This window comes from Haemorhous mexicanus, chromosome 15 (assembly GCF_027477595.1).
Source record: "Haemorhous mexicanus isolate bHaeMex1 chromosome 15, bHaeMex1.pri, whole genome shotgun sequence".
In the NCBI taxonomy this organism is placed as follows: domain Eukaryota; kingdom Metazoa; phylum Chordata; class Aves; order Passeriformes; family Fringillidae; genus Haemorhous; species Haemorhous mexicanus.
Genome location: NC_082355.1, coordinates 10,508,537 through 10,524,846, shown reverse-complemented (window position 1 = coordinate 10,524,846; position 16,310 = coordinate 10,508,537). Strand labels below are relative to the sequence as shown.

The 16,310-nt window shown below is 38.8% G+C and overlaps 1 protein-coding gene across 12 annotated transcripts in view; it reads left to right on the top strand.

Annotated features, from left to right (window-relative positions):
• RAPGEF6 (Rap guanine nucleotide exchange factor 6) overlaps positions 1–16,310 on the top strand; it is a 124,614-nt gene that overhangs the window by 70,385 nt on the left and 37,919 nt on the right. For all 12 annotated transcript variants that reach the window (XM_059860370.1, XM_059860366.1, XM_059860374.1 and 9 more), the window contains 6 exons: positions 6,752–6,883; positions 12,964–13,147; positions 13,975–14,111; positions 14,609–14,767; positions 14,982–15,134; positions 15,655–15,819. In XM_059860370.1, the coding sequence (XP_059716353.1) occupies positions 6,752–6,883; positions 12,964–13,147; positions 13,975–14,111; positions 14,609–14,767; positions 14,982–15,134; positions 15,655–15,819 (930 nt within the window). The remainder of the gene's footprint in view (positions 1–6,751; positions 6,884–12,963; positions 13,148–13,974; positions 14,112–14,608; positions 14,768–14,981; positions 15,135–15,654; positions 15,820–16,310) is intronic.

Sequence of the window (16,310 nt, the reverse complement as noted above, 5' to 3'; positions counted from 1 at the left end):
CTGTGGACACCTAAGTGGCCTCCCTTTGTATCTCAGAGAAGCAACTTTCTCCTCTCCCATTAACACAGCTCTAAGTGTATTTTGAACTGGAGGAAAATTGTGGCTTGTATGTAAAAGGTTAATATAAAGCAGAGTTAATTTATACAAGTCCTTGTGAAAAAGATTACTGAAAATTCTACAGAATAACTTCAGAGAAGTCGTGGGTTTTAGTGGTTTCTTGTTGATTTACTGACAGGATATATGAGATGATAAAAATAATTTACTGATGCCAAGAAAAAACATCCAAGAGGTTTGTTCCTTTTTCATTTCTTAGATGGAATGAATGGGATGGAGGAGAGCAGAAAGTGGGACACAGAAAGGATTGCAGTTGAGAGACTGCAGTCAGTGGAGTGAGCAGTGCTGCTCCTTTTTCAGTAGGTTGTAGAAAGAAAATGTAGATGAATTAAATATATTAGTTATCTTGTGTAAATGAACAAGCTGATGGTGGAGACACAAGCATGTAGGTAGACCATCAAAGCAACTTGCCAATAAGATGGTGGAATGTAGAATTTGCTGAAGAATTAGTCCAATATTAAAGCTTTGAAAGGTATCAAAGGTATTAAAAGGGTATCAAAGGGAAATCAAGGGTATCAAAGAGAAAATGGTGTTTGAAGGGACTGGAAGGACATGGTCATTGAAAGGGAGGGAGGAGAAGTGGAGGTGGGAGCTAGAGAAGTCCTGTTTCAGCGGACTGGGGTCCTGTTCAGCTCTTGGATTATGTGGTCTTTTTAGTTCAGCAGTTTGGTTTAATTTTTAAGACTTAAGGCAAACATATTTGTTTTTTTTTTTAAACTGGCTTCTTGTGACAGTCCAGGCTTTCTGTGTCATCTGAGAAAGGAAAATTGCTGTCCTTGAACCACTTGGGTATGGTGGAGGCTGAGCAGGAGTGTTTCCTAAGGCTCAGAGGTTACCCAGTGTCATTGCAGTTAATGCTCCGAGCGTGGGTTAATAGGTTCCAGCTTACAACAGTGAAAACCTTTAATGGAAAACCTCAATAAACAAAATGCTCAAAAAAAAGTGCCTTAAAATTGGGACTGTTTGTCTTGTAGAGCTGGTTTTCACAGTCAGGTGGCTGAGTTGGGGGTTTTTCAGTGGCCCAGCAGCTGTATGTGTGCCCTGACACCACAGAGCTGCACTGCGCTTGTCCTCGGGTGTTCTATGGAAAATAACTCCCGTCTTGTTTCTGAATATTAGTCTTGCTGGCAGCATTTCAGGGGACTTCAGAAAAGCAAATAAGGTAGAAGGTTACTGACAGTCTGTAAAACCAAGGACAGAAAATTTGCTTATACAGCCTGGAAAAGGACAGACTGTTCTCTCAGAGGCTGATGCTTCTGCGCTGTGTCCAGACTGCATCGATTGGTTGTAAACATCCATATGGGCTCCTAGAAAAACTGATAAAAAACTTTGCTATCAAGGAGTGTTAAAGAAGGGGGCAAACCTTTTGGTTCTTTATTGCCCTTTTTCTTTCCATTAATTTGAATTTGGAATGGAGCAGAAGAGTTAAGTGGGTTGTGCTTCCTTTATTAGTTTTTATCCTCATGATGAGTCCTTTGGCCACTGTCCTTATTGTGGGATCTTTTTGGAAATGTTAGATAAACATACAATTTACTGCAGGTTAAAACATAGTGGTGAAGCTCTTACATGCAGGAAAAGATAATTCATAGGTCTTGTGTCCCTCTGTCAAGACTATTTCTCAAATTCATATTGCCTAGGCCTTTTCAGCATGTGGTTTTTGGTTATCCAAAGTGTAACAGTAAATACTGATACTTACTTTCAAAACTTGTAGCACAAAGGCACTGACCGTGGTTTTTCCTTAGGGCAAAGATCCCAGCAAATCCTAAAGTAAATCTCTATAGAAATAAAGGATGAAGAGCATGGTCTCTGCCAAAAGAGGTTCTACTGATTCCTTTCCATGAAAAAAAATGGGAAATAGAAAAGAAAAATGTCTCAGTTTGGCCAGTCTGTGACAAAACTTAACTTCTGAATTCTGTGGTTCCCTTTCTCTCTATTTAAACACTGCAGTGGCTTTCTATAGCCTTTATTTTTAGCAAACCCTCTGTTGGGAGAACATGGAAGGGAGGTTGTCCTCAGGCTGACCATCACTTTGTGTCCTTTTCAGACAAGTTGATGGGCGGTCATCTCGTCAAAGGTCACGTCATTTGCTCTGTTGGACAGAGCATGTGCAATCTTAAAAGTCTGTTATAGCAAAATTAGGTTTTAATTTAATTCCCAAGTATTCTGTGTGACTTCACTGCTGAGAGTAAATGGTGTTTACGTGGGAAGTAAATGTCACTGCAGACACACTGTCCTTGTCTGCTGGCCTGTGAGTTGTGCCATGGATCAGAGCTAACTCTCCAATTAATTTCAAAATTACAGACACAAGACTTGGTGTAGATACAAAACCTTGTACTCACCTTTGTTAAACTCTATATTGTTCTTGCTGGAGAACAGAACCTCAGCTGTCTCAGGGAGAAAACATCACATCATTATTCTGCTCTTGTAACCAAACTACTTTTAGAAAGTCAGTAATTCTGTATAAAACCAAGATGTCCTGATGTCTGTTAAAAAACCAAACAAAAATAATCAAATAAAATACTCATTTTAAGTAAACTTTGTATTATGTAATAGGAGAAAGGACAGGTTTGGGGCTTGCAGAGTTTTTCGAGTTTCTCTGGTTTGGCAGCAGGAGTGCTGCTTCCCCTTGCATTGGTGCTAGGTGGCTGCAGCCATGAAATTGATGGAAAAAGCCAAACTCCTGGTGAACCTTTGGAGTCTTCACCTCAGGCTTTCAAGTCTGCTTGGGGAGAGTTTGGTATTTTGTGCATCTCATTTTTTATTAAATGTTACTGAGTGCTGGCTTTTATACTCCCATGTCCTCTCCTGTCACCTCCTCCCTTTCCTGGCTGAGGTGACTGGCCGTGGCTGTGTCCTGACAAATGAGATGGGATCAGCCTGTGAACCCTCTTCCAAAACTTCAAATTCCTTTAACAAAAACAAGTCCAGGCTGCTGGTGCTTCAGGGTTTGTGTGGCATGGCAGGCTGATGCTACTAATAGGATGAGCATTCTGAAGGATTTAGTCTTTTTTTCTCTCCTTTTTCCTCTTGCAGTTTGCAATATTGCTTTAAAAATTCCTAGTTGATCCAGGATTTTTTGGTGTAATCACCAACTGTGTTTTCCTGACTCAGAGGGGGTGCAGAGCTGAAGGTGGCTGTGCTGATAATAACTTCTATTTTCTTCACTTTCTTTCTGGTACAGTTCTGAATTGCAGTGTGGCATTTCAACGGGGGGTGTGTTCCTAAATATCCCTTTGTTGGGAAAGGTCAGTCACAAGGATGTGCTGGCACTGATGCAGGGACAGGCTGTGCCAGCATGTCAGATGCACTCATATTACAATTCCAAATTATCCCTTCTTGTGAAAAAATGAAATTGTTGTGGTTTAAAGTAGCAACTATGTAGTCTGTTGGAGTGTTTATCAGAATGTTGTGGATGTTTGTGGTTTTCCTGTCTGGGGGTGCTGGGGCATACAGTTAGCCAGAAGATACTGCAGATCTAAACATCTGCATCCAAAAGCATCTAATGTGGATATAGTTGGACGTTGCCATGTGGACCTTGTTTCCCAACACAGGATTTTTCAGGATACAGATGCTCTTGTAACAAGAGTTTCTAAGTCTCAGAAGAAAAGTCACCGTCACCAATACTTAAGACAATTTTATGTCACTTGCAGCAACTTCCCAGCCACAACCAGCAAGAGCTTCCCGTGTCCGCTGTCATGTTGGTACAGAAACTTCCTCCCTGTATCTTGCTGCCTGGTGTGCTCTGCAAGAAAGAACAATCACTTTGGGTAATAAAAATGACATACAAAAGACAGAAGCTGTGATTTATTTTGGGAGATCGAGTACAGTGGCAAGCAGTACTTTAAAGGTCACTTGTCTCAAATAAACCTTATCTCGCTCTCAAATTTAAAGAGATATTGTGGTGTTTCCTTGCATCTAACTTGCATTAAATGTCTTTTGCAAGAATATATTGCAAAGTCCAGCAGGACTTTGCATCATACATACCCATATGCTTTATAGGTGATGGAAGTGAAGGGGAGTGCTGGCAGGGGGATTGAAGAGCAGGTTTGATTAATTAGTTGTTTAGAAATACTCCTTTGGGAAGGCTGGCAGTGCTTTGATCATCACTGGGTTTTTGTGAAAACGACACACAAAATATATGCACAACCTGTTTATTTGGAGATCCTGTCTTGTTGCATCAGTACTTAGAATTACAGAATCACAGAATGGTTTGTGTTGGGAGGGACCTAAAAGCTCATCTTGTCCCAAGCCCCTGCCGTGGGCAGGGACACCTTCCACTAGACCAGGTGGAGCCCCTCTCCTCAGTCTAGGTGTAGAAGACAGCGTTCATCACAACAATCTTAAAATCTCAAATAAATTAGAAAAGACAGACAGTATGTGGCAGTACATTTGTGTGGATGCTGGGATGTCTTTGAGCCAGAACAGGCTTTAACAGCACCAGTTGTGGTTAAGAGCAGCACCTGCCATTGTTCTCCTGGGAAATCCTGCAGAATTGGTTCGACTCTTGGTGCTGCTCACTGTTGTACTGGAGCTGTTTTGAAAGTTTGAGAATCTGGATAGAAGGGAGCTTAAATTAGATGTCCTTATGTCTGTGTTACCACAGTCAGCATTGGATTTGATCATGGACAAAAAGATTGAAGCTGAAGTCGGGGCTGTTTGTTGGAATAGGGAGGTTATAAAGGTGGGGACAGCCTGAAGAGTTTGCAGCAAACCTGTGGTCTTTGAGCTAGAGCCAGTGAATCTGTGTGTGCTGATTTGTTCTGTAATTTCCTAAAACTCCTGGATGTTACGTCAGCTCTTCCCCAGTGCTGACAGCTCTTCCCATGTGCTGCTGGCCACTGGATTGAATTTTGTTATCTGAGTGCTTTGACCTTTTTGCTGTTCTCAAATCCTGAAAATAGGTATTTTCAGCCTGTAAAACTTTTTCATGGGGCTAAACATAGGCTTTAAAGTGTTGTTTCCTTTCTATTTAGATCAAGCTCACTACAACTTAAGTTTCCTAACCCTCATCTTGCCAACCTCCTTTCTTCCCCCTACTGCTTGAATGGGTTTTTTTTTGTGGGATTTTAGCAACCTTTTGCTTTTCAGACTTTTCTCCTTTTCATGTGACCATAGATATGAATTTACAGGTTGGGTATTTTATACTTTCTTTTGTTAGGAAAAAACAAGGCTAGAATGAGGTAAAAATTAGCATAATGAGGAAGAATAATGTTTTCTTTCATAGCCCATATGGGTGGTTGTGTTTGAGCAATGATTGCCAGTGAGGATGTCACTGGGAGTTGCAAGGGATGCAAGATCCCTCATGTTCCTTATCACAGTTTTGGTAGTAAAATGATGTTGCATTTGTCAGAGGGTCTCAACAATTTTTTCCCTGGGTGTGGGGAAGGTTTGGCAAGACCTCTGGTGCCATCTGTGTTTTCAGAAAATATGTGAACTGGTGTTTGGTGAAGTACTTCTCTTTTTTGTTCTTCAGATAATTGACATGGAATTTTGATGGTAAATCAAAACCTGTTTATCAGTTCTCTGAAGTTTAGTCAGTATTTATAAAGCTGACACCAGCTCAAGAATATTTTCCATTATTGCTCTTTAATTTGTAGGACTGAGTATCTAGTAGCTGACATGATTGTGTGAAATTTGGTTTGTTTTACAGAAGAAATCTTAAAATTTTTATGACAACAGTTGATGTTTGAGTAGTTTTGGACTTTTTTTGCATCAGAATTTTTTTTTAAAAGAAATAGTATATAACTTGAAAAATTTAAAAATGATAAAAGCACATAGAGAATTTATGATTCCTTGATACAATGTACTTTTCATATAGTTGAGTATAATTTTTTAAAATTTTAAATATTAAATTTTAAATTTTTATATTTTAAAAATAAGTACATGTGACAAAAAGTAAACAAGCAGCTGAATTAAAGGACTGTTTATTTGACAATATCCCTTACAGTCTTCAAAAACTGGTGGTTTTTTTCAGTAGAAAGAATATGTTTGTGAACTTGAATAATGTACTCAAATTTAGAAATCTGTGTGTTCATTTACAGATAGATGGATAAAATAGGAGTGCTGTTGTACATGGCTGTAACCAAAATGCATAATATTCTTTCTGTGTACTCATTTCTTTAAAGAAAATTTAAAGCCCTTTACAGACCAGATGTTTTATTTGGATTACATTACTTTTTGTTCTACATTGATATTTTCTAAAGGTTATTCCTGAACTAAGGTGCATAAATTGAACTTATAAGGAGGAATTCTGCTTCTTCATAATAGATTGTAATGTCAGCTAAGGTTAAATACTGTGTGCTGTTTGGCCAGCATCATATATTTGTCATCTTGGGGTATGTCACTTAGCTGTAAATATCCAAGACCTATTTTTAATAGAAGAGTGCATTGTTTTCCATCAGTTTTATGAAATGTGAAGTGTGATTGGGTCATCTTAGTCTAAACTAGCTTTTTCTCAAAATGTATGTCAAGTTACAGGTTCAAATTCTGTTTGATTTTGATTCAATAATTCAGCAATTCAAATACAAATTTAAATGTGTCACCAAACTTTTTTGAAAAAATTTGTCTTCAAATCAAACTTACACATCTTGTTTTCCTTTATTTTTCCTGCCTTTCCCCAAATTAATGTTATTTCCAGCTTCCAGCTGACCTTACCAAGATGCATCTCACGGACAACCCTCATCCCCAGGTGACGCACGTCCCCTCCAGCCAGTCAGGGTGCAGCATTGCCAGTGACTCTGGGAGCAGCAGCCTGTCTGATATTTATCAGGTAAGACTGCTTTGGTTTCATAGCTTTCCCTCCTTGATGTTAAAACTATTCCGTAAACAGGAAGAGTGACCCTTTATCCAAAACTGGGTAAAACCCTCTTGATGCTTCCACCTATCCCTGTGCTGCCTATAGGGCTCATCACTCCCACAGACATGCAACAAGCTGCTGCTTGTGAAGCTCCTTTTGTTGCTTTTCACATCTTTCTGTACCACCAAGTATGCTGTGGCTTTTAAAAGTAACATTTGTTGATTCATGGGATCGTTTTCCTTTCTGAAATGGAGCAAATCTCTCAAAACCAGCCTGGTGTTTCCAATACTGTCCTTGATTATTTATATTTATTGCTAATAGCAGATGTTCAGTTCTGCAAACAAAAGTGTGCTAATAAACCCACTTTGCACTAATTGACTGTGGAAATTCTAGTGTGGCTTCCTGAGAGCAGAAGTTGGCTGAAAGCCAGAGATAGCTTCATTTGTTTACTGATAATACACTTAATAAGTTACCTGTCTTGTGTCAAATCACAGAGCTCATTTCATGAGTATTTATGCTCTGGTTGATGAGGGGATTCAGCTTGGATTTGTATTGATCAGTAGTTTCACAGCTTTTCCACTTCCAAGTTGCAGTCTGACCACAATACAGAGTATACAGCAGTTGTTGAGCGTGGTGTAGGTGTAACTTGATTTTAGACACCTGTTCCTTTTCATTAGGTGCTGCCTGGATATTATTTCTATGCTGGAAACAGATTAATGATACCTATTTACAGCAATATATTGCTTAGGGAACTTGGAAAATAAGACATTAAAGCAAAAATTACTTTAGAACACTGGAAGTGTCCATGCATTTTTGTCCTATTTAATCTACTACTTTAGATTTGCTTGCTGCCAGCTAGATCAGGAGTAGCTGGCATGCCTGAGAATCTCTGAGATGCTTCATGAATTCTCTTATTTCTGAGAGGCTGTGCTGGAAGATGGTGTTTGGTATCTTGATTATTTTTAATCTTTTTCAAAACTACATTGGAATTGATGTTGGGTTAGGGTTAGGATGGAGAGAGTCCAAGAGCTTACAGCTCCACTAGGGCTGGAAAAAGCCTGCCTGGGAGATCATGGCAGGGTAACAACATTGCTGCTGCTGCATCTTGCTGACCTGGACCAGCCATGGTGATGGGGACAAGCTGCCATCTGGCCTGGAGTTAGAGCTGAGAGTGTCACAGATCCCACAGCTGCACAGACACTGGCACTTGAAAAGGCACTGCAAGGCCATAACAGCAGGGTGCTTGAGTTGCCTGCCTGAGTAGTTTGGAGAGGTTGCTGTAAGTGAAAAGCACTTAAAATATATTATTGATTACAAAGGTACCACTCTAGCAATGGTATCTTGTAATAAGTGAATAATCTTTTATCATGTGTGGGTAATTGCCTTATATCTACTCATCCATAAATGACAAAAGAGCATAATTGCTAAACAAAAAATATATAAATAAAAGAAATTATGGAGTCACATATTTCTATGCACTGTAGCAAATAAACCATGGTGCTAGGTGTTTTGTACACTAAGGAATAATTAATGTGAAAATGACTGCAGATTTTATATTCATTTTTAGGAGTTAGGACTTTACAGGTAAGAATTTCCTTTTCAGTGACATTCACCTGTCTGGTTTTGCATCCTGAAGGAAGTGAGGACATCTGTTTGAGAATTCCTGGCTGGCCAGGTTGATGCTGAGGCAGGTCACCGCTGTTCATCACTGATGAGTGAGATCTTGCAAGATAATTCTACAGCCATGTATGATCAGAGCTACAGTAACATTAACTGTGAAAGATTGCATTAGAGAATCAAGCATTTGATAAGCTGTGGGTGAAGAGAAGACATGCTACAGACATGGCATGAGGGGGGAAAATCCTCAACAACCCACAGTGATTTTCTCCCCCTTAATTTTTTTAGTGAATTTTTAGTATCTCGTTCTCATATGCGTAATGTGCAAATACTAACCAGATAAAAGATGTATTTTATGTGCATTAATATATTTTATGGGTTTTATTGCAGTAGCTGTAACAGTTACTGTTGGAGAATTCTCTTATTATTTGTCACAAATCTATAAATGATCTCTAGATATTACTTAGTAATAGATAAATGTTGTGTAATAATGCCATTGCACAATATTTAACATAGCATTATATTGCAGCAACACATCAATATAGACAGATTTTGAAATCACAAAAAAGAAAAGTGGTTTGCCCCAGATATTCATCATATTATGAAGGTAGAGAATATCTTTGATACGTAATAAACCTACATTTTGAGTGTGATGTGTTGACTCAATGATTGAAAACATTTTTGGTACAGCAAAATAAGCTTTTCATAAAGTGTTTGGAAAATGATGCTTTACTTTCGCAGTCAGCTTCATGTGTATCTTGCCAAGCTTCACATGCTAGACTCTTTAGAAATATCATTAGTGTCACTAATATTCTGAATAATTTTGATTAATATAGCCTTGAAATGACCTTTTGAATTAATGGTATCTTAACATTAATGTTTACAGTAAGTACTACAAACTTCATTCTAGAATTGGAAAACATTATGAGAATGGTAGAACCAAAGAATGAAACAATGTTTTATTAAGATATATAAAGATTTTCTCTTCATCTGTGTACAGTGCATTCATCAATAGTGTTGAAATGAGATTTCACTTGTTCCTGCTGCCTCTCAGTCCAGAGTAAAGCCCATTTCCAGTTAAACAGGAAATGATGAACGAAAGGCTTAAGCTGAGATCAGCAGAAGATTCGTGCCTGTAAGCTCTGCTGTGGAGACATTGTGTTAAATCCTGAGTTAATTGCAAAAAATGGTGAAAATTTATGGTTTTCTTTCTTGTCCTGTACTGTTGCTATTCCCTCTTGGAGATTTCAGTGTTTTGGTCTCTGAAACATGGACACCAAAATCTCCAAATGTGTGTGTTGTAAATTCCAGCTTGCTTGGAATACTGCAGAGATAAAAAAAGTAAGTTGTTCCCTACAATTTTTCAAGTGACTTCTTGCTTAAAGGGGATTTTAAAATTTTTATTCTTTTTTTTTAATCCCTTTCTGAAAGTACATTTAATTTCAGAACTATGGTCTTCAGCTGGAACTAGGGGAGGCTGTTTGGTTGTGCATACAGCACTTGAAATGCAGGCTGGTACAGCTGCTTTGACCTGTTACAGGGGTCCTCAGGAAAAAAAGAATTCAACATTTTATGACACAGGGAAAACATCTTTCTTTGCCCTTTTATGGGACAGGGTCTAAGGTGGCCAGCCAGAGTCACACAAGGAATCCAGGTTGTCTCTCCAGATGTGGCTGGAGAGGGTCTCACCTCTACTCTGAGAAGTAAGTTTCTTGTATCAATACCTGGCAATCATCTTCTCTTAGTGACCAGCCAGTTTGCATCAGTTTTTTCCTAGCTGTTTATTTCTGTCAGTTCTCTCCCCTTTTACTTCTTTCAAAATCCTTCATTTATCACTTTGGGAGTATGTACTCTTTGTGGGCAGCAACATCATTGTCCAGCAGTAATTCCAATTGTGGTTAAGGCTTCAGTATTGAAATAGATTACCTATAAAATATTTATCAAGGCTGTATATTTCAGTAGATACCCTTGTGTCACAGACCCGATCCTGGAAATCCATATTTGTGTGAGATTTGAAGATTGCAGTTTCAGGTTTCATTTTGTACATCAGTAGTTCATAAATGTTTGTGTTAGGATTGATTTTTATATTTGATATTGGAAACATCTGGAGCATTGTGGTTGGGAAGAGCAGCTACTTTTGCAGATGGCTTTATGAGTGAAATCCTTCCTGTTCTTCCAGCACTGCCCTGCCAGCATTCTGTCACCCATCTGCACAGAATCTTGGAAACACACTTGGAGGACCTGCTCCTATTTCATAGTTTGATCAAAACATAACTTATTTATGAAGAAAGGAGCTGATTTGCCTATTTTCCTATGTAGAATATAAAAAATTTGGGAGAACCTGTGGCCTCAGTTTTTCTGGTTTAGCATGGGGGTATCAAAGTGAGGATTGGTGCTGCTGTTTGTCATAGCATGGAGAAGTTGGTATAAATTGTGGCTATTTAGATGAAGAAATGCTAGAAAAGTCCTAGAATAAAATGCTGTACTGATCATGTGCTGCTGAGACTCTCCCAAGTACAATTTGCACTTGGGCTTTATTCCAAAACTTTTAATGTGAACTACAGAAGCCAATAAAGTGATGTAATGTAAAACAGATTTAACCCTCTCTATATTGTTACCCTCCTCTGAAAGAAAAACATATTTTATAATCGTTTTAGCTTTATTTATTAGGTTTACTGGCTGATTACCAGAATGTGGACAAGCTCTAAGGTTATATCTAAACCCCAGGGTTTTTTTTCTGGTGTAGGATGACAGAGCTGTTCCTCTGTGCAGGTATTGGGGCTCACATCAGCATGGAGTGTGTAGGGAGATGGAGACAGTGCAGTCTGGTGTGATTAAATCACTTACAATGAATATTGTTTTATGTGAAGCCATAAGAATAGGAGAGCAATGACCAAGTAAGAACCTTCTGGTGAAAATGAAGCACAAGAAGAAAATGCATAGTGGAATCAGGGACGTGTGTCCTGGGAGGAATATAGGAACACTGTGTAGGGTTGGGATCAGGAAGGGTAAGGCTCAGTTGGAGGGGGATTTAGCAAGGGGTGTGTCAAAAACCAGAAGGGCTTCTACAGGTACATGAGTCAAAAACACCAAACCTCCAAAAAGCCAGATAGAAATTGTGCTTCACTCCCCCAGTAAATAAGGCAGGAGAACTGATGATGTGGAGAAGGCTGAGGCACTCAGCAATTTTTGTCTCAGTTTTCACAGGTTGTTCTTCCCACGTATCTCCATGCCCTGGACATCAAGGCAAAGACTGGGGGATCAAAGTCCTTCCCAGGGGAAGAGAAGGTTGTGTTTGAGAGCACCTGAGGATCTGGACAAGTCCAGGGACCCCCAGGCAGTGCATGGCAGGGTCCTGAGGGACTTGGCTGATGGAACTGTGCATGCACTCTCCATCTGGCAGTTTTGGCAGTCATGTGAAGCCCCCAGAGACTGGAGAGAAAAGGGATTAAACCCTCAGGGATTCCTTATTGCATCCTGTCAATAGTTAAAGCAGATTTATTAGAAAGACTTTTTACCATGTGCTGTAGTTACAAGGACAAGAGGTAGATGTAACTTTGATATAGAGGAGAAGATCTTGCCTGTGAGGGTTTTGAGACACTGGTACATGTTGTCCAGAGAAGCTGTGCTCTGCTCCATTACAGTGTTCAAATTCATCCTTTATTTTGGATGTTTTGTGAACATGCAGGGTACTTGATGCCTTAGTTCAGTGTTTTTGTAAAATCTCAAGGATTTCTTCAAAGTGAAAGTGAGTGTTGTAAATCTGCTCATTTAAAAACAAACTCCATTTTCTGCAAGTTTCTATATAATTGCCTTATACTTTTCAGTGACACATCTTGTTCAAATTTCTGAATTTAAACAGAAAAATGATTTGCATTCTGGCTTAAGCTTTAAAAAAAGTGATTGAGCAACTACTCTGTAGAAACTGAGAATTTGAAACTACTTTTTTTTTCCCCTTCCATCTGTTTGGAAATTTATTTTCATGCCATTACATCATCTAAACTGTACATAATGAATTAGTGCAAATGATTTCTATGTGATTCTGCTTTTTTTTGCTGGTATTTTGTTCTCTTTGACCGTTGTCTTGTTTGTCTGCTCAGGGTGATGTCTATGTTGTCATCTATCGCTGACTATAGAAATGTGTCCACAGGCATTGGGTAACCAATGATATTGCTAAACTGTGTTGTTATTTTGTCAATACTATAGACTCAAATGGGGAAAAAAAAGTCACAAGAAAGAGAATAAGTGCTGTAAAATGAAAATCTAGTCAGTTTCAGCACAGCATGTTTTCCTCAGTGTTCAGAAAGGGAGCTGGTAGAGATTCTAGTCAGACTTGTTGGTCACAGAATTTAATTTTTTTAAATTAGCTACCTCAGACCAGAAATCATTGAACTCAGGCCATTGAACTCTCTGTCTGATTGACATTTTCTTTGTAGGCTACAGAGAGTGAGATGGGAGATGTTGATTTGACGGGTCTTCCGGAAGCACCTGTAGATTCTGAAGATGAAGAAGAGGAGGAGGATGAAGATATTGACAGAACTTCTGATCCACTTCTAGGGCGAGATGTTGTCCGAGAGTGCCTTGAGAAAGAGCCTGCAGATAAAACTGATGATGACATTGGTGAGGAGGAAAAATACAGTACTAAAATTTACATAGGGCTCCTTCATATAACATCTGTAAGAGAAGCATAAACGAAAACTGTTTAATGAGTTAATGTTCAATGTGTATCTTAATAATTGAATGATGTCTCACTTTGCTCTGTTGATACTCTTAATTGATGTCTTCTTGTGCTATCTGAGTATTTGTTCTGAGAATCCAAGTATTTTGAACAACAGCCTTTGTGATACTCAAGATGTGATGTTTTACAGTCATTGTATGCATTGATGTAATGGGAAATGTAGCAAGGTAATTCTGACTGCCTGAAAGTGTGGAAGTAGTCATTAAATAGCAAAGAGAACATACTATTACTGAGTATAGTTATACTTAACTGTAAGCTGCAAAACAGTTAAAATGAAGTTAATTTACTGCAGTGTTTAACTAGAAATTGGCATGAATTTCAATAGCAAAATTTGCTTTCTGCTGTACTTCAGATTGCGTCGCTGAACACTGGAAAATCATTTCATGCTCCTGTCTAGCTTATAATTACTGTACCTAGGGGTATTTTTAATTTTTCTAAATGTTTGAAGCTGAAGTGCTTTTACTGTTAGCTAGACTGCTGTCCTGAGAGTCAATCAGAACACCAGCAAGGCTGTGGAGCTCTGTTCTGGCTGTTGATGACAAAGTGCACACTGGGCTCTTTGTAGCCACAGGCACTAATGGGAAGTGCAACACCACTGAACAATTTTCAAATGAATTCAACTGAAGTTTAATACCTTTGTGGAGAGTAAGGAATCTAAGGAAACCCTGGGCCTTGCAGTCATCATACCCATGTTTCCTTTGTCCAACAGAGCAATTGTTGGAATTCATGCATCAACTCCCCGCCTTTGCAAACATGACCATGTCTGTGAGGAGAGAACTGTGCTCAGTGATGATATTTGAAGTTGTGGAGCAAGCAGGAGCCATCATACTTGAAGACGGCCAGGAAGTAAGTCCCTGCTTCCAGAAGAGGTGTGGAATCAGTAGTCAGGCTCCCAGCATAGGTGCCCAGTCATTATCCTGAAATCTCTCTTTTACTTGGATCAAGACACCTGGAATGGCATTTGCTGTTCATCCCTCCAAGAAGGGGTGAGGTAGACTCATCTCTGGTAGTGACTAAATGGGTACCCAGGGAAAGAATGTTCATTCTCACTAAATGGTACAAATATATCATAGCACTTAGCCTACTTATTAAGAAAGCAGTCTATTCATCAGTATTTCTCCCTCCAGAATCAGTTCTGAAGTGAATGAAGAAAAGAATTCCTGTTTCAGTCTCCATCTCTTACATCTCACTGCCTTACAGTGCAGGGTTGGTGAATTAAATGTTGCAGAGATGTGGTGATAACAAACTGGAGGCTACAAGAATGAGCCTTTCTGAGATAAGAGCTTACAAAAGTTGTTGAATTAGCTCTTCACTTTTTAATTTTTTTTTCTTTCTTTCTCTAGCTTGATTCTTGGTATGTTATTTTAAATGGCACAGTAGAAATCAGCTATCCTGATGGGAAGAGTGAGAGTCTCTGTATGGGAAATAGTTTTGGGATTACTCCCTCACTGGACAAGCAGTACATGAATGGAGTGGTCAGAACCAAAGTAGATGATTGTCAGGTAAGGTTACAATTCTATATAACTACCTCTTATTTTTAAGCATCTAATAAAAGAGAACAGATTGGAACAGGTACAGAGAAACCTACAAAGGTGCTCTGAGAGCTGGAGCCCCTCTACTGTGCAGAGACACCGGGAGGTTTGGGGTTCTTCAGCCTGGACATGGGGATACATTCATATTTTAGATACTTTAATGACTTGTTCTCCTTGGGGACAGTTTGTGTGTATAGCCCAGCAAGACTACTGGAGGATTCTGAACCATGTGGAAAAAAACACTCACAAAGTGGAGGAAGAAGGAGAAATTGTGATGGTGAAGGAGCACAGGGAGCTGGATCGCAGTGGAACCAGAAAAGGACACATAGTTATCAAGGTACATTTCTTTTTATGCTTTCCATTAATCTATTAATCTTTTATTTATTAGTAAGTAAATTTGAATGTAGTATACATGTTCAGTTTTGTCTGTGTCAGCTCAAAAAGCTTGATTGGAAGGAATGTGTATTATAGTTCAACTTTACTTCCATTTCCCCTTTAAATAAAGTTACATACATTGTAACCTGTTCAGCACATACACTGAGTTATGTACTGGGAGCACCCTTTGGGGTATTTATGACCTTTTTTTTGTAATCTGAAAGAGGAACTTAAACTGCTTACTAAAAATTAAAATTAAGGGAAGTTACTAATTGTTTTAGCCAGGTATTACCTTTGCAAAATGTGAGGGCTGAGAGAAGCAGGAGGATTTGATTTAAACATGTTGGTGCTTTTTCTCCTGAGTTGGCCATAACTGAACTTTCTAAAGGGATTATACTGGTCACATGGGTTTATGTTGAATTACTCTTTAGGGAGAGGTAGTGATGAGAGATATCAGTTATTTTTTGATTTGCTTTTTTAAGGCAACACCCGAGAGACTCATCATGCACTTAATAGAGGAACATTCTATTGTGGATCCAACCTACATCGAAGATTTTCTTCTAACATACAGAACATTTCTAACAAGTCCCTTGGAAGTTGGAAATAAACTCTTGGAATGGTTCACAGTGGACAGCCTCAGGGATAAGGTTGGTTGCAGTCTAAGAGACTTATATTTCTGGTGAAAATACATTTAAATTGGTCCCTTTTTGTATTGCTGATAAGCTAGGATAAATAAAACTAGGTTCCACTCTGTGTGCACATTGATGAAAAACCTTGATAGTCTGGAACTTATGCCAATTTGTTGATTCTTAGCCAATGTTTTTATGTGTTCTAGCCTTGAGCTGAGGAAGTCCAATGTACTGTCAAAACACTAGATGTTTTGTATAGGAAGTTGTGCAGGGTCTGCTGTGGTTACTGCTTCTCCTCTTACCTCTTTCCATGCTTTTCATTTTGCTAACTACTGGTTTTTAATAAAAGGAAAGATAAAGAGAAGTGTGTCATCAAACAAAAGTAGAAATGGAATCATTTTAGAAGAGAAACTGCTATAGACTCAGACTGCTTTTATAATGAATGGTAGTGACTCTGCAGCACCTACAGAAGCAATCTGAAGACTTAACTAAAATTTCTTTGAAGAAAG